The sequence below is a fragment of the Artemia franciscana genome, chromosome 17 (genome assembly GCF_032884065.1).
Source record: "Artemia franciscana chromosome 17, ASM3288406v1, whole genome shotgun sequence".
Taxonomy (NCBI): Eukaryota; Metazoa; Arthropoda; class Branchiopoda; order Anostraca; family Artemiidae; genus Artemia; species Artemia franciscana.
This window is the reverse complement of record NC_088879.1, coordinates 20,675,895-20,692,628: the sequence shown is the minus strand read 5'-3', so window position 1 is coordinate 20,692,628 and position 16,734 is coordinate 20,675,895. Positions and strand designations below refer to the sequence as shown.

Sequence of the window (16,734 nt, the reverse complement as noted above, 5' to 3'; positions counted from 1 at the left end):
AAGAAATTTGTTAAAATTGAAAGAAGCACTCGGTGATGTAGGGTGGAGTTCAGTAATTGATGAAGTGGATCCGGGCCAATCCTTAGATAACTTTTATAATATACTGACTGAGAAGCTTGATAAATTTTGCCCGTATAGAAATCTGAAAGGAAAGAGGCATACACCAAGAAAACCATGGGTAAATGCATCACTTTTGAGGTCTATTAATGAAAAAAATCGCTTATATAAAATTAAAATGAAGTATCCCACTGAAATAAATATAATACGTTTTAAAAATTATAAGAATCTGTTAGTAAGGATTCTTAGAGAAAATGAAAGAGTGTGTTATGAAAATTCATTTAAAAATTGTGATTCTCCTCGAAAAACTTGGAATTTAATTAAGGAGAAAATTGGAAAAAATAAAAAGCTATCACATCCTGAGGTATTAATTAATACAAATGGTGTAGAAGTTAGAGAACCGCAAGATGTTGCTAATATGTTTAGTGATTATTTTGCTGGTGTTGGTCAAGCGATTGTTTCAGCAGGAATAGCTTTGTCCCCTTACAGGTCGCATAAAGAATATTTCCCCCCCCCAATGAATGTACGAGCATATTTCTGGTCCCTGTTAGTTTTGTTGAATTTCATAAGATTATCAAAAATATAAAAAACGGTAATTCAGTGGGACATGATGAATTATCAACAAATTTGTTAAAAAGTATTGCCGGAGTTATTTTGGAACCACTTATCCACATTTTCAATTTGAGTATCAATTCAGGTATATTTCCTAGTAGATGGAAAATTGCCCGAGTAATTCCGTTGTATAAACAAGGCGATAAATCTGATGTAAGTAATTATCGTCCAATTGCAATTTTATCGCCATTATCTAAAGTGTTTGAAAAAATTTTAAAAGAAAGGATTTCTAGCTATTTAGATAAAATAAATTTCTTTACCAAATATCAATTTGGATTTAGGGCAGACCGTTCGACAGAACAAGCAGTTGCAGCTCTTTTATTAGAAATAAATGATTGTTTAGATGATGATTTCTATGTGGCTACTGTTTTCTATGATATAAAAAAAAGCATTTGACACTTTAAATCATGAAATTCTTCTTGACAAAATGATAAATTCCGGCATAAGAGGGAAAGGATTGCAAATTATTAAATCATACCTATGCGGACGCAAAATCACAGTAAATGTCGGTGGAAAAATGACTAATTTAAAAAGTCTTATTGATATTGGTGTCCCCCAAGGCTCAGTATTAGGTCCACTTTTATTTTTGATCTATATTAATGATCTTCCCCGAGGTTTGCATGAGAATATTAGCCATGCAGTTCTATTTGCAGATGATACAGCTATAACAGTTAAAGCTAGGGATTCATTGACATTGATCGAAAATCTGACTATAAGTGTTACCTCAGTTAATGATGGTTTGTTTCTAATAAACTAGTACCGAATTTTAAGAAAACTAATTTTATGGTTTTCGGTCGTTCAAAACGTTCCACTCGAGAGATTTCTTGTGAGGAGCTACAGGTTGGTGATCAAAAATTTGTAGGGTCCAATCATATCGTTATTTAGGAGTTTTTCTTGATCCCCTTTTGTCATTTCATAATCATATTGAGTATTTAAGATTAAAACTTGCGCAAAATATTGGGTCGATGTACTGTGGGAAGAATATTTTTCCTTTTACCATTTTAAAAATAATTTACCACTCTCTAATTACTTCTTATTTGAATTATTGCTCAGTTGTATATCATAATATATTTTGGAAGCATATAAAACCCTTACAGGTACTACAAAATAGGGCAATAAGAATACTTGGAAATTTCTTACATCGACCTTCAAAACTTGAAAATGTTTCGGAAACTAAAACATTATTCCTCTTCTTTAATTTGCTGGATTTAAATGATATACGAGTATTAAATACTTCCATATGGCATTTTCAAATCAAAAATTCTAAAAATTATTTCTATGACAAATCTCTGTTAATCTTACTTCCTCGTTCGGATTGTCAGAGGTCTAGGATGTATCAAATTCCTTTTGTAAGCTCTGAAAGGTCAAGGTTTTCGATTAGATACCAAATACCCTTCATTGCTAACAATCATAAGCTGAATGATAAAATTCTGTTTAATCCATCCCAAAAATCTCAGCAAAAATCTCAGCTAAATTTAAAAAAGCAAATATTAAAGATTGTTTGCTAAAATTTTGATTATTCACCATTGATGATGGAAATTTAAATTATTTGATCTTCTTATTTGTGTGTTTGTTTTTGTGTCCCTGTTTCTGGGACGGCCTCCCACGCCCCTCCTGCCTGATATTTATATATTTACTTATCTTTCATGAGTTTTTTTTCTATTTTGTGTGTCTTCTACCGTATTATATTTTGAAATCATTATTACGATGAGATGTTGATGTATTTTTCTTATGTTTTTGCACTGTCCCAGCCTTACGAGCTCTGCTCTCTGTTGGGGCATAATATTGTTTGTGTATTTTTTGAGTTGAATAAAGAAAAAGTTGAAAGTTGAAGTTGATGTTACGTAATGACGATGCTCACGAGGGGTATTATATAATACTTTTAGAGATGTTTTTTTCTTTAAAGGCGTTTTTCTTAGGGAACATTTATTATGTAAATATTTTTTGTCCATATTATAACATGGATTAAATTTACCTCGAATATCAACCTCTCTGGAAGTGGTTGCTAGGACCCTCGTCTTTCTTTAGTCCATGGTTCTTTTTGCTTATATTTTATCCTTTATAAGCTTTTTTATGTTTTTTAAATACTTTTTTCATATTTTTAATAATGCTTATAAATTTGTTTTCAACAAACGTACGCAAACAAGAAAGGAAAAAATAAATGAAGAGAGAAAAATCAAATAGGTGAAAAACGAGGATTTTCTCAGCCAGTAGCCAAAATATGAAGATGAAAATCAAGCAAATATTTCGACAAGGACTTCCGCCAAGTCGTACTCAGTATTCAAAAAACATAAAAAAGAGGAATAAAACAAAAACAACAACAAAATCTAGCCTTCTTAAGCGAACTCTACGAGAGGAGAAAAGACACTGAATCAAAAGACAAAAACCAGCTTGAGATCAATGAAAGAGAAGTTACCAATTGGATTGAATAAAATTCTTTGCCTTGCAATAGATTTTGCCTGTCTATAATTTTGCTTTTCATTAGATATGCGGACAGGCTGTCTTAAATTGAACTGGGCGAAAATATTAATAGTCTTTTAATATTAAGTTGTTATTAATTGGTCTTAAGGATATATCTCCCGTGTCTCTATCTATAGCCAAATTTCTGTTTATGTGTTTTTGTTTTTTTTATCTCAATTTCCTCTTTTTAAAGATTGCGGTAGGCCATTTACGGTAGATATTAAAGTTGCCTCTTCAAAACAAACTAAATGGCCAGGATTCTTGTATATATGATGGACCAGAGCTGAATCAAAGTTGTCATTTTTATTTCCAAACCTCAGGGACTTATCTATCGACATTTTGTGTTCGTGCAATCGTTCCCCCAGCTGTTCATAGTTCCTGACAATGAAAAATTTTCCACATGAACACGACACTCTGTAGACACCACTACCTAGTATCTACCTAGTATACTAGGATGTACAAAGTCTGTGTCTTTTAGATTTCTTATTTCAGGATTAAACCTTGATAGGTAGTTGTTTACACAATTTAAGCATCTTGTAGCCTCTCTCTCCTTTATTTCACCCCTGATAGCACATTCAACTTCCAATAGCGTAATAGACTCTATTACTATAAAATGCACTATGAGCAACCCACAACATTATCCGATATTGCTCTCTAAAAGCATTAATTAATACACAGAAGCATACCAGGCGTAACCAAATTTTATTAATCGATTTTACCCCTCTGCATGTAAATTATTGCAGGCATATGGGAACATGCAATTCATTCAATTATTCTAGTATGTGGCCACAGGGAGTTCTCCTGGCATGCAGTTGGTTATCATGTAAAATGTGTTAACCGAGTCATAGTATTAGAAAGGCTTCCATGGTCCAAGTTTTTGGCGCTCCATTCTATTGAGAGGGAATATCCCTTTCAAATCCTAATGTGGACAGAAAATCTTAAGATAATAAACGTTCCCTGAAAAAACGCCTTGAAAGAAAAACAAAATTGCTTATAAAGTATTATGTAATACCCTGCAGGTGCATCGTCATTACGTAACATCCCACGTGGCTGTCCTCTTCAGTTACAAGCGGGGATTTCCCATGGGGCCTTGAAAAAAGTCACATGTGAATGCATCATCCTTAACATATGTAAGCATTCCCTATTACGTAAGAACTAAAGAAATCTTGAAAAGTTTTGCAGAAAAATATCTTAAAAACCGTCTTGAAGAAAAATGTCTTATAAAACGTCTTGGAATGTCTTGAAACATTTTGAAAAATATCTTGAAGAAAAATGTCTTAATAAGCCCCCCCCTGCTTGTTTTTGCGGACTCTAACATTCCCTTTTACATAATACCCCCAGCCCTATGACGTAACATCCAAGGAAATCCTGATTGGGCAGGCTCCTGAAGGGTTTTTAAATAGAAACTACTAGCAATTAACACAAGTTTCGTTCAGGAAACATTTCCCTATGACACAACAAACACCTGCATCGTTTAGAAAACATTCCCTATGATTTAAAAGACACCTGCATCTTGATAAGTTTCAAGAAGTGTCAAGATAGAGATTCGAAGGGATAGGGCTCCGACTGAAACTGGAACCCCTTCGCTACTGCTTGATACTAAGTATGGCTTCAAGCTATTTGTGATGGTGGTTCTCATACAATGGAAGACAGCGTTGAAACGTTGACCAAACAATCAATTTATTCAAACGATCAATTCATGCTTATCCATCAATATTTATAATTGAGCATAGGATTAAAACTAGTAAGTAATTACAAGAAAGATCATAATTGTTTCATAAGTTATTTTTCGTTCTTTTGAATTTCTTTTGTAAAGAACAAATACTCTAAATAAATTACTTCCAACAAGTGACTTTGATGGATCATTTTTCGAAGAGTGATGACAAACAAGAACAAATGTCAAACCATTCGGTTACCAAAACATTTCTAAGTTTAACATCTGCAGTATATACCTCGTGTCTGGGCTTTGTACCAACCAGAACGTTAAAACGTTTTCTTTTCGATTTCGACAAAATCCTCGTTTTTCGAGAGCGATGAATTTTCGAAATCTTGTCACACAGGAACTTTTCGATCCTCTCACTGCTTTAAAATTGTACACAGAGAACCCAATCAGATTTTAGAAAGCGGAGCAGTTCAAGTCTTTTCAAATATTAAAATGAATAGATAAGACTCTATTTAAATTGTACATAGAGAATCTATCTGATATGAGTGATATGTATGAGAAAGTAACCAAAATAACATGAAATAGAGTTAAAAGACTAAAGTACCTTAACAAATACTTCGCTGCAAATGCTGCAAGACAGTTCCAAATATAAACACTCGATGATTCTCTTCATAGATGCTTCAAGCTTCTCTCGAGCCTCCTTTTCTTGGCGCAATTCCTCTAGAAGTTCAGCCTTACTTTTTTGCTGAGTAGATTGGGTGCCTGAAGTGTACATAACAGAATAGAATAGTAGTATAATAATATAGTATATTTAACATAATATAGTATATATGACACAAGTAGTACAGTATCTTCTACAATGTATTTTTGTGCCAAATATACAATATTTGACACAAAAAATCCCCAACAGAGCCATGGCCATCCAAGAGAGAAAAAAGGAAAAAAATATAAAAACAATTAAAATAATATCACTTAAACAATTATAAAAGTCATTACAACAATAAAAACGACATAGAGAAACACTAGTAACTGTTTTTTTATGTTTATTTATTTTTTGAAATTTGAGCTAATATAAACACAATCATGTTAGAACACTCACATGATTGGTCATGCCTCCACGAAGAAACCGCACAAGATTCCTATTACTAATAAAACAAAAACACCCCTCCAATTTTCCAATCCACAACTCTTCCCCCTCATCCACTCCGTAAAATCCATTTGACGAATCGTCAAACTCTCCACACTCCCCATAAAATGCAAAAGAAATTATACCTACTCTCCAAACACATACAAAAACTATAGGGACCACTCTTCGTTCTATTGCTTCCAATTTTTTTTTTCTCTTTCTGCTTTGAAATCAGTTAAGAGCAGACATTAAAAAAATAAAAAATAGGGCAAAACATACTTATATGCATTACATTTTTTTAATTGATTAGTTAAAATATTTGCAATTATTTATAAATGAAAAATTATAAACTTCAATACCATATCGTGTTACCAGTTCTTCCAATTAGCTTCAATTATTTATTTCTTTTTTGTGTTAAATAAATTATTACATTTATTAGCACATTTCTCATTTTATGTTAAATATGTTTATTTATATTTAGGAATCCTGTCAAACAATAAATTAAAATAAAATTAAAGAAACAATGTGAACTTTTTATGTCAATTCCAGATGTAATCTCTTATCCAATTTTTTCACGTATTTATGTTTATTCTTAATTTATTATCATGTGCGTGTATCATTCCCATTTTAGATTCATTTATTTATATTCACTAATCTTTAAAACATTAAATAAATAAATAAGATGTATAAACACATACTGTTAAAATAGACTTTACTGATTCATTATGTTTATTAGTTATTTATTATGTTGGGTCATCAAAAAAATTAGCGTAAGGTCACACACAAATGCCTCGCAAAATAAAGCAACATCCTCCCAAAAATCGAAGGGGCATAAAAAAAATCTGAAGTCGTTTTCTTCTTCAAAAGCCAACGAAAACTACATTTGGAAGCACTTGAAGCGAAAAACGTTAAGCACCTTTTAGGAACTTTTCAAAACTTCCTGGCTCATATAAAAAAGTAAAATCAGTATGCAGTTTTAAAAATTTTCTGGATATGGTTCCTATGAGGGTATAGTCGGTGAAAACTTAGCTTAATATTGGCAATGTTCATAGTCCCAGGAATTGTTTGGATTGACTTGCTTGTATTTCCTAGCATTTCAAAAAATTATAATTGAAATTTAATCAGAGGATAAATTTGGCACAAGTGTTGGAGTTTGTTGTAATTTATTATTTTACATTAATAAAACAAAGTTTTAGGATTGCTATTTTATGCAACGGTATATTAGTATTTGGTGCAATGAAATATCTTATGTTTATAATATTAATCCAATTTCATAAGTTACTCATAATAATAAATTAAATAAATGAATCTGTCAAAATATTATCGGGTCATATTTAGTCACTAATTCTGTCAATTTGTTCTTCAACACGATTAGATTATCCTCAATTGGATAAAATGTGGATATAGTCTCATTATACAATAAAACTCAATTGTGATTCCCTATGGACTTCTCATAATCAACCTTGAACTTGAAAATATTTGGTTATTTGATTTCCCTACAGACTCTTATTGAAAATAGCTCCAGAATCGAAACTCGGATTATTTGACAGCTAATTATCTGAGTATAAATTCACCTGGGATTGATGAATAATGATTTTGGACTTACTAATTAGTTGTATTACCAGTAAAACTGTGTACTGAATATGACACCAACCGGAGCTACTTATATCTGCCCTGGATGTAAGAGATTGTGATTGTGTGACGATTCAGTGCTTTAAATGTCATTTATGGTTCTATCCCTCCTCCCACCTGTGTTGGAGCCACACCAGAATTACGGCAAGAAAAACCCATCTGGAAATGCAGCTCATGTGTTATGGCTGTTGGCTTTCAAAAGACAATTTAATCCTGCAACTTGAAAAAACGCCCACAACATGGAGGTAAAACTTGAATCTCAAGCCTAATCCATGTCGATGAAGCAGACCGTAATCAACGCTCTGAATTTACAGCTATTCGAAAAAAGTTCTGTCGTTGTCGTGAAAATTGCTGAAGGACTAGGAATTACCGAAAGACAAGAAACTAAGAAAATTTTACTTTTTAAAGTCAACTGGTGCATGCACACTTCGTGAACAATGTCCGTTTATTCAAGAAAGCAAAAATGTTACTGATAAGAAGAAACAACCAAATCAACGAGAAAATCCTCGCGTAAATAAATTACAAGTATTTTGAAGGAAGGTCCTGCAACAAAAAAGAGAACTGCAAGTTTCTACACATATGCCCAAAATAGAAACTGAAAAGTGCAAAGCAACAACTTGCAATTTCGAACATGTCGATCTTTGCCCTATGATGGCTTGTGTCAAGAAATTGTACAGATTTGCTCATAGTGCTAGTAATTTAAAATGTCGGATTAGTCATTCATTGCCTTTTAAGTATTTTGACTGTTTGTCTCGTTTTAATGATTTTAACCGCGATCCAGTATTCGATTATAATTTGCCAAACCATAGCCAGATTGTTTATGGGAGCAATGTTTCAAGCAATAATCCCAGACCTGAGCCAGTGCCAAAAAACTTGTTGACACGAAGGGGCCAACGGCTGAGTCAAAGAAACCCCCTTTCGCCCCCCCCCCCCAAAATGCGCCCATGAAAACCCTTTTCATTACCGACATCGCATCCCGCGTTTCGACTACAAGCCACGCCGTCCCACTTAGTAACAGGTTTTCGCCATTAGAAGAAACTGATCTTGCAGAATTGTTGGAACACGAGGAAACGTTTACCCGCAGCTCTATCAATTTATCCCCAACTTCTAAAATTAAACCTCTTCCCCTCCCACTACGAAACCGGTTTAGTAGTCTCTCGCTCCCGAGTGGTGAAACTGAACCTTACGACAAACCTTCCTACAACACCCCGAATGATATTATATCACTTTTAGGTGATGTTCTCCCCACTCCCAGCACTAACTTTAATACTTACACCCCGCCAAAGTTGCTCCAGAATAAAACTTTTTTTTTAATCTGTTGTTAAAGAGTTTGATAGAAAAAAGTTATAATTTCCCGTTTTCCTTTTTACGAACGCCGAAAGTTTGATTTTGAAAAGTTAGTTGAGTTAGAAGCAACAGCAAAATTGAACCATATTGACATAATAGCAATTACCAGATCTCCTTAAATGACTGGTTTTCAGGATTTTACAAAGCTACCCCCGATTGACCATCCACTGCAGAAAAAGGGAGAAAGAGTAATGATTTCCGCAAAGGATTGCCTATCTCCTACCCTTGCCCATGTGCCAGGATTAGGTCATTCGCTCATGTTATTATTCACCCGGACAGAGTGCTTGTTCTCGCCGTAATTTTCATGATGCTCTGCGAGCCATTCTCGACTTTGCGACGACAAAGTATCTAAATGCCGGCATTCTTATAGCAGGAAGCGCAAACATTTTTACAAGGGAGGTAATGGTGCTCGTACGGAGTTAGTTCCCATGCAAATTGGCGCATGAAGAGCGACCTCCATGTGCCTCTGGTTATCTGGCTAGCCATCGGAGAACCGATTGTACTTGGAGAGAGTTGGGTTGACAGCCAGCTTCCTGAAACTCCTATTACTACGAATGGAATCAGAAATTCAGCCTCGGATATATCATCTCAAGCCCCTTCTTGACCCCAGACCACCCAAGAACGATTATCTCTGAATATCGTTTACGAAGGTGGCATCAATGTGACCACCTGGAATGTTGTGATACTGAATTGACCCGGTTCAAAGCTTCTATTAGCCAAAGTATTAAAAAAAATTGATAGAATCACTGAAACACATCTACCTGGTGACGATGAGGATTACATTGGGGAAGGGCGCACACTGCTCTGGTCTGGTGGTCACCACAAACGAGGAGGCGTGGGCCTAGTGCTGAAGAGTGCCGCACGCAAGGCCCTCTTGTCATTCACACCAGTAGCACCCAGGCTCATGAGACCAAAGCTCGATGGTAAACACGGAAAAATAACCATCATCACCTGTTACGCTCCCACTAACATAGCCAAGGAAGACGATACGGATGACTTTTATACCCTTTTAAGTTCTGAGCTCTCGTCAGTACCTCCCCATGACTACCTCGTCCTTCTATGAGATATGAATGCTAGCATTTCAAATGACTCTGGCATGTGATATTTCGCAGTTGGACCCGTAGCAGTAGGCAGCCTAAAGGACAATAGAGAGAGAATGCTGAACTACTGTCTCGCCCACAATCTTACCATTGCAAACATATGGTTTCAGAGACCCAACATTGCCAAGTACACCTGGTATAGCAATAATGAATCAACGAAAAAGAGGTTCAACTACATCATCATACGCCAGCGATGGCTGTCGTCTGTACAAAATTGTCACACCTACCGAGGTGCCAAGCTTGGGAACACCGACCATCTTCTTGTTGCAGCTAAAATCAGGCTTCGGCTAAAAGCTATAAAAACCCCTTAAAAATGGCAATCCATCAATGACCCTCTGGCTACAAGTGCTGTTTAATACTGTGTGGAGCTGTGAAATGATACCATCAGACTGGAAGACAGGGTTACTTGCGCCAGTCTACAAGAAGAAAGGAAGTAAAGCAGAATGTAATAACTATCGTGGAACAAATCTGCTCTCGGTACCTGACAAACTCTTCTTCGTGCTGCTCCTCAAACGGGAAAAAAGTACCTCCATCCCCTTCGTTGACACCAGCAAGCTGGGTTTATGTTAGGTAGGTCCTTTACTGAGAAAGTCCGTACGATTAGACAGCTGATAGAGAAAACTCTAGAATATAAAAGGGAGGCATACATTGCCCTGCTTTCGACACTGTCGACAGACAGTCACCGTGGCTGATCCTTTGGTGTACCAAAGAAAATTGTCAATCTGTTCAAAGAACTATACAATAAGAGGAAAAGAGTTTTTGTAAATGGCCAGCTCTAATCACATTTTCAAACTAGACATGGTGTTCGGCAAGGCTGCGCTGCTGCTCCCGATCACTTCCACTGTGTCATGGACCATGTTCTCAACAAAACACTGCTGGCGCATCCATTTGGCATCGATTTTGATGGAAGAATTCAGTCAGATGTTGACTTCGCTGACGATGTTGCATTGGTATGCGAAAATCTCAATGCCCTGGAGACGCTAACATCTGCTGCGTCAATCTCACTGAGACATCAAAACTGCCCTGGAGCCGCTAGCATCTGCTGCAGAAAAACTTGGTTTAAACGTAAACTGGACAAAGACCAAAATATTGCCAGTGGATAAGACACCCTGTCAATTATAGAAGTATGTGGCCAAGATATTGAGGTAGTCAAGCAGTTCACCTACCTTGCTTCAATTGTCTGGTCAAGCAGAAATCTAGGTGCAGAGATATCAGCAAGGGTGGCAAAGGCAAACGCCAGTTTCGGCCGACTGCTGAGACCAATATTCCACAAACTTCAGATCATCCGTCTCACGCAAGCTCGTATCTACTCTGCCTCGGTAGCGAGTGTTGTGTCGTACTCGTCAGAAACTTGGGCTTCGACTCAATCGCCGATGATGAAAGTAGATATTTTCCAGACAAAAAAAACTCCGCAAAACCATACTCGTTAGGTGGCTGAATAGTGTGGAACACAGATATCCTCCGTTCCTTTAAATTACCACCCTTGTCCGAACAGCTTAATTCCCGCTCGCTTCGTTGGTAGGGTCATTTACTTCACCTACCCACTGCTCGACCTATATTCGACTTCGATCTAGCTACAAACGGCTGGAAAAATTATTTCATTCATTAATGAAAAAACAAAAGGATTAATACATTTGAAACTAAAACTTTTTCACCTTGGAAAGAAATACGATGCCTTAACCCTCTGTAAATAAAGAAAGAAATACATCGTGCTGCTTCTCGTTATGGTAAGAATAAATTAAATTGCTTAAAATAGAGCGAACGTCTGCAATGATTCGAAAAAGTGAGAGAAATAGGAGGTCACTCGTGCGATAACCATGATTTCCTTCCCGGATGAACCGCCTGAGCAGAAAGCCAATGAGCTAAATTAACACCTAGCAAGCATTGTGCAAACGTCCCCCCACCCCCTCTCGGAAAACCATCTAATCCCTGAAACTCCAAAAAATACATCCCGGAAATTTCAGCGAAGCAAATAATAGAACAAATACAGAGACTGAAACAAAACTAGTATTTATCCCATCAATATTCTAATTGATTTAATAAAAGCATTCCCTGATAAACTATGAACACCACTTGTCAATATTTTTAATAGTACTAGTAATTCCGGATGTTGTCCGTCATGCTCAATCCAAAAGAAGGAAGATCTGAATGATTTTACTGGAGTACGACAAATTATTTTGAGCCCAGTTTTCTCAAAATGTGGGAGTATTTCTTAGCTAATTGGTAAAAGACAGAGATTCTTTAACTTATTGACTTACAACAGTTTGGAAACCTAAAGGATGACATCTATTTCACACTACCTTGTTAGTCTTCTTGACACCATTCTTAAAAATCTTGAAAACCCTGATACTTGATTGAATCTGAAATTAATTTATCTCCAGAAAGCATTCGACCTAATTGACCAAATATCCTTGTAAACAAACTGCTGACGGAGTTTCAAGTGAATCTGTTTCTTGTTAAAATTGTCAACTGCTTTCTTAACAGCTTAAATATAAAAATGTTTATTCCGATCCTTTTATGGGGTCCCCCAGGAACCCTAATGGGTCCAATTTTATTCCTTATAATGGTTAATAGCCTCATGAATGACCACACAGATCAATGGAAGTCTGTGAACGATCTGTCTGCACTTTAGGTTGGTCGACAAAATACTGGAAGCTCAATTATAACATTACTTGATGATGTCACACAGGAAGCTTCTTTGTCAAAGATGAAAGTTAACGCTAATAAATCGTCACTATTGACAGTTAATTTTCTAAAATCATCCCCTTCTTTCACAAGCCCCATTCCTCCCAAAATGTCTGTCACATGCATTAAACTACTTGGAGTGGCAATTACTGCTGACTTGAAGCGGGATGCCTATGTTCAAAACATCCTCAAACTAGCTTCCCCTTCCGTTTCCCTTCTAAAAAATTTGGTGAGATTTTTTTGCCCCCCCCCCCTAAGGATCTTCCCCAATTTTATTGATCTTTTATTTGGCCAATACTGGAGTTTGCTTACCCAGTGTGATATTTTTGTCTTTCTTCAGAGCAGATCTATATGGTTGAAAATGTCCAAAAACGAGCACTTAGAATCATAAATGGTGAAGGGAAGGTTCCATTTCATTATCTACTAGGTAAGTTCAAGCTCACCATTTTGGCCGAGAGAAGGAACCTCCTCTGCCTTCGTTCCGGTACCAAGACCCTGTCTGTTCCACGAGTATGTTCTGTCATCCCCAAACCCTACCTTCCTGCCCGCAACAGATAATACCGTATACAACTCCAAAAAGTCCCCAAACTGACTCCAATCCCCGCTAAACATGAAAAACATCCCAAAAGTCTTGTTCAGTTGTGTGATTGCCAGGAAAACTAGTCATTAATTTTATTGTTATCGATTTATTTTGAATCATCTTTTTTTACAGTACTTTGTTTGGAAATCAAATTCTATTCTCTTCTATTCTATTCACAAGCAACAAAAAAGGCGCGGTTCTTATTATTTGTCGTATTATAGTGCTATTTTCCTTGTGAATTACAGCTCCTAAACTCCACAAAATAGGCCTCTCAAAATAAGAGATACTTTTATCCTTCAGGCTCCAAATGAGACAAACAGCATCGCTAAATGCTATTACACAGATACATTGATTTTGCGCATTCAATATTCGGAAACAAATAAATTAACACTTCGAAGCTGTTTTAGGTACAAAGTAACAATTATAAAAACATTTTCTGAAAAAAATGTTATCAAGAATAGAGCAAATAGCGGTAAAAAAAAAAGAAAAAAATAAGGTACGAACACAGATAAAACGAACACTGTAAAAACAAAAATTTAAAAGAGCATAAATGATTATTCATACTAGATTTTAACAAACAGCACTATTTTAAAGGTCGGTACCGGCGAGTTTTAGATTTTAAAGTAAAATCTTTTTAATCTAAAAAAGTATTATCTTTGTAACTTTGAGTAAATTTTTTTCTAAAGTTTTTTTTTTTAGTGAAGTAAAGTTGTTAAGTGAGTAAAGCAATTTTTTTTTCTTTAAATCTTTCTAAAATTATGACGAACCAAATTTATTATTGGAATGGAGAATAGAATTGAAGCCCTTTTTTCAGCCTGTAATCCAAAGAAAATATTTTTCAGGCTTCTGGATTATCTGAATTCCACTAAAAATATTATTATCATGCACGGTTGTTTTTTCCCCAAAACTTCCTATGGTCTTCACAACCAAGCTCCCCATGCAGCTTGAATGTAGTCGAGAATACCTGAATCTAGTACATGATCTGAGGATAATAATTTCTTAGGCCAACGAAATTGTTGAATAATTGGAATGACTATTATTACATATTTACCAGCTAAATATATAACTTGAAGAACTAATAGAGCCTACCCCCCAAAAAAAGCTGGGAGATGGTGACAAATTTTCAACCCAAGCATTCCACCTTTACGAAAATCCCTCTCTTCTTATTCACTTTGACCGAGTTAAAAGATTAGCAGTTACCCAAACAATATAGGAAAAACAATTTAAAAAAGCCACTGAAACAATAAATTCCTTTGAATCTTAAGAGATAGGGGTAAGACAAAAGGGAATTTGGGAACCAGTATTGAATACACTAAAAACATCAACATTCCCTCCTATTCCTCCAGAAGAAACATGTCGTTCCAGAAATAGCAACAGCCATCCTACCTTTAAATCGGCTTAGACAAGATGGGGGGACCTCAACCTTGATCCTTGATCCAAAATATTCTGCGTCATTCATGTTTGAGACAGCATCGTTGGCATTGGTTTCATCTTCATAATCAACAAAGGCATAACGGGTATGGGTTTGGGAAACATAAACGTTCTTCAAAGCCCCATATTTGCTAAATTCATCTTCCAGATCTTCACGGCGGACACTGTCTAACAGATTGCTAACGTATAGTCTTGACATCATTATCTACAAGGAAACTACTCAGTTATATTTAGGTCATTCAAAACCTCAAGAATCATTTCACGGGTCCCAGCGTTGGCTGATTGTCTTTATGACAAAGACATAACGAGGAACTTTGATGAGATTTTTGTAAAAATTGATGTCTAGTCTGAATTGTGTCAATGATTCTAAAAACTAACAACAGTTACTTAAGAATCAAAAAAATATCTCTTACAGATTATTAGGCAAAGCTTGTCAATTCATATATATATATATATATATATATATATATATATATATATATATATATATATATATATATATATATATATATACGGCATAAATAATATGGTCCCTGGTCGGCACATGTTTCAATCAAGATAGATAGCACAAAAGGGAACTTCTAAAGCTGTCAAATTATTCAGATGATATTTGCTATGGGCTTATTTTTGGTGTCTTGGAAGTAGGTATCTAAAATACTTAGAGATGTTCTTCTTGAAACTTGACAAGAAAACTGCCTTGTTTAACCAAAGAAATAAATAAAATATAACCTGAATATCTATCTTCTCTGGAAGACAGGAGTAAAATGATTTTTTTCTAATTTCTTGGAAAATTTCAAAAAATCCTACTTTTTGCTGACTTTGCTTTTCTGTTCTTCATTCAGATCTTATCAAAACTGTACAAGTTGCTACAAACCACCTGATTAATTTTGAACAGTTGAAGCTACAAAACGAAAAAATAATTGTGAATGACAAGATCAAGTGATCCTTTAAATACCATATATCCTCCTAAATGATTACAAAAAGGCAATTTGAAGGAGTGTAGATTAAAAAAGCATTTTGGAAAAACAAGACTTTCAGATTTTACTGGAATTCATGTATCCTTTCCTTCACATAAAAATTCACTGCAATAATGGTCAAGCTACATATTCAATGAAAGAAATGATATGCTTACCTTTTTTATTGATGAATTAGCATATGGATTTGAGACTCATTTTTTTTTGGTAACTAGGAAAGATTGAAATTGGAAGAAGAGTTGATATATGTTCTAATTAAACTTCTGACATACCATTTACATATTAGACAAGAATCACCAGTGCTTGTGTATTATTCAGAACACATTAAATAAGTGAAGTTAAGTTCTTTTGTGAAACAAACTACAATGCAGGTACATTTTAATGGAATATTTTCTATATAGAGGTGGTTAGGAATTTGATATAATGCACCCCACCAATCGTTTACAAGAATATTTCTTTGTGCGATCCCGACAAATTTTTCGGAGGGGGGATTTCAAAAGCGATAACCCCCCTCACTACAGGTACCACCCTAATAGTCAGCATTGATGGTTACGATGAACATCTCAGAATTAATACTAAAACAAAACAATTCTTAAGGAGGAGCTCCCACATTTCAAAATGATGTTTGAAACGATTTCAATTCTGTTGAGTTTGTCACGAAAAGTACAGTTTGATTTAGCTGGATTCCACCAATGAAGTTCCACATCAGAAGAATACAGTCTATGATAATAGCACACTGTACTGGGAACACAATACATCATTGGCAAACACCAGAGTTAATATTCAACTATTCACTCAAATTCTCAGTATTAGTCAGAACAGCAAATAGACAACATGTGTGCGGAGTTTGTCAATGAAACATTTCAGATGCATTAGAGCCTGTCTGTTCAAATACTCTGTCAAACTGGCAAACTTTTTCGGTATAAATGGATATAAAAAGTATAAACTATTTTATTCCTTGGCTTAAAAGCATAAGCTACTTTATTCCTGGATTAAAAAAGTAAGCTATTTAAAGAATAGCCTGTTAAGTATTTCTAGTTAAATATTTTTAGCTTTAGTTAAAATAC

General features: G+C 35.3%; 2 protein-coding genes across 7 annotated transcripts in view; one reads left to right on the top strand and one right to left on the bottom strand.

The window, feature by feature from the left end:
• LOC136037985 (WASH complex subunit 4-like) overlaps positions 1 to 16,734 on the top strand; it is a 444,769-nt gene that overhangs the window by 337,723 nt on the left and 90,312 nt on the right. The gene's annotated exons all lie outside the window — the stretch shown is intronic.
• The window catches only part of LOC136037984 (uncharacterized), a gene marked incomplete in the record, with an annotated part of 138,830 nt that overhangs the window by 38,268 nt on the left and 83,828 nt on the right, over positions 1 to 16,734 (bottom strand). Inside the window, 2 exon segments of the mRNA XM_065720887.1 lie at positions 5,397 to 5,554; positions 14,649 to 14,898. Coding sequence (XP_065576959.1) covers positions 5,397 to 5,554; positions 14,649 to 14,898 — 408 coding nt within the window.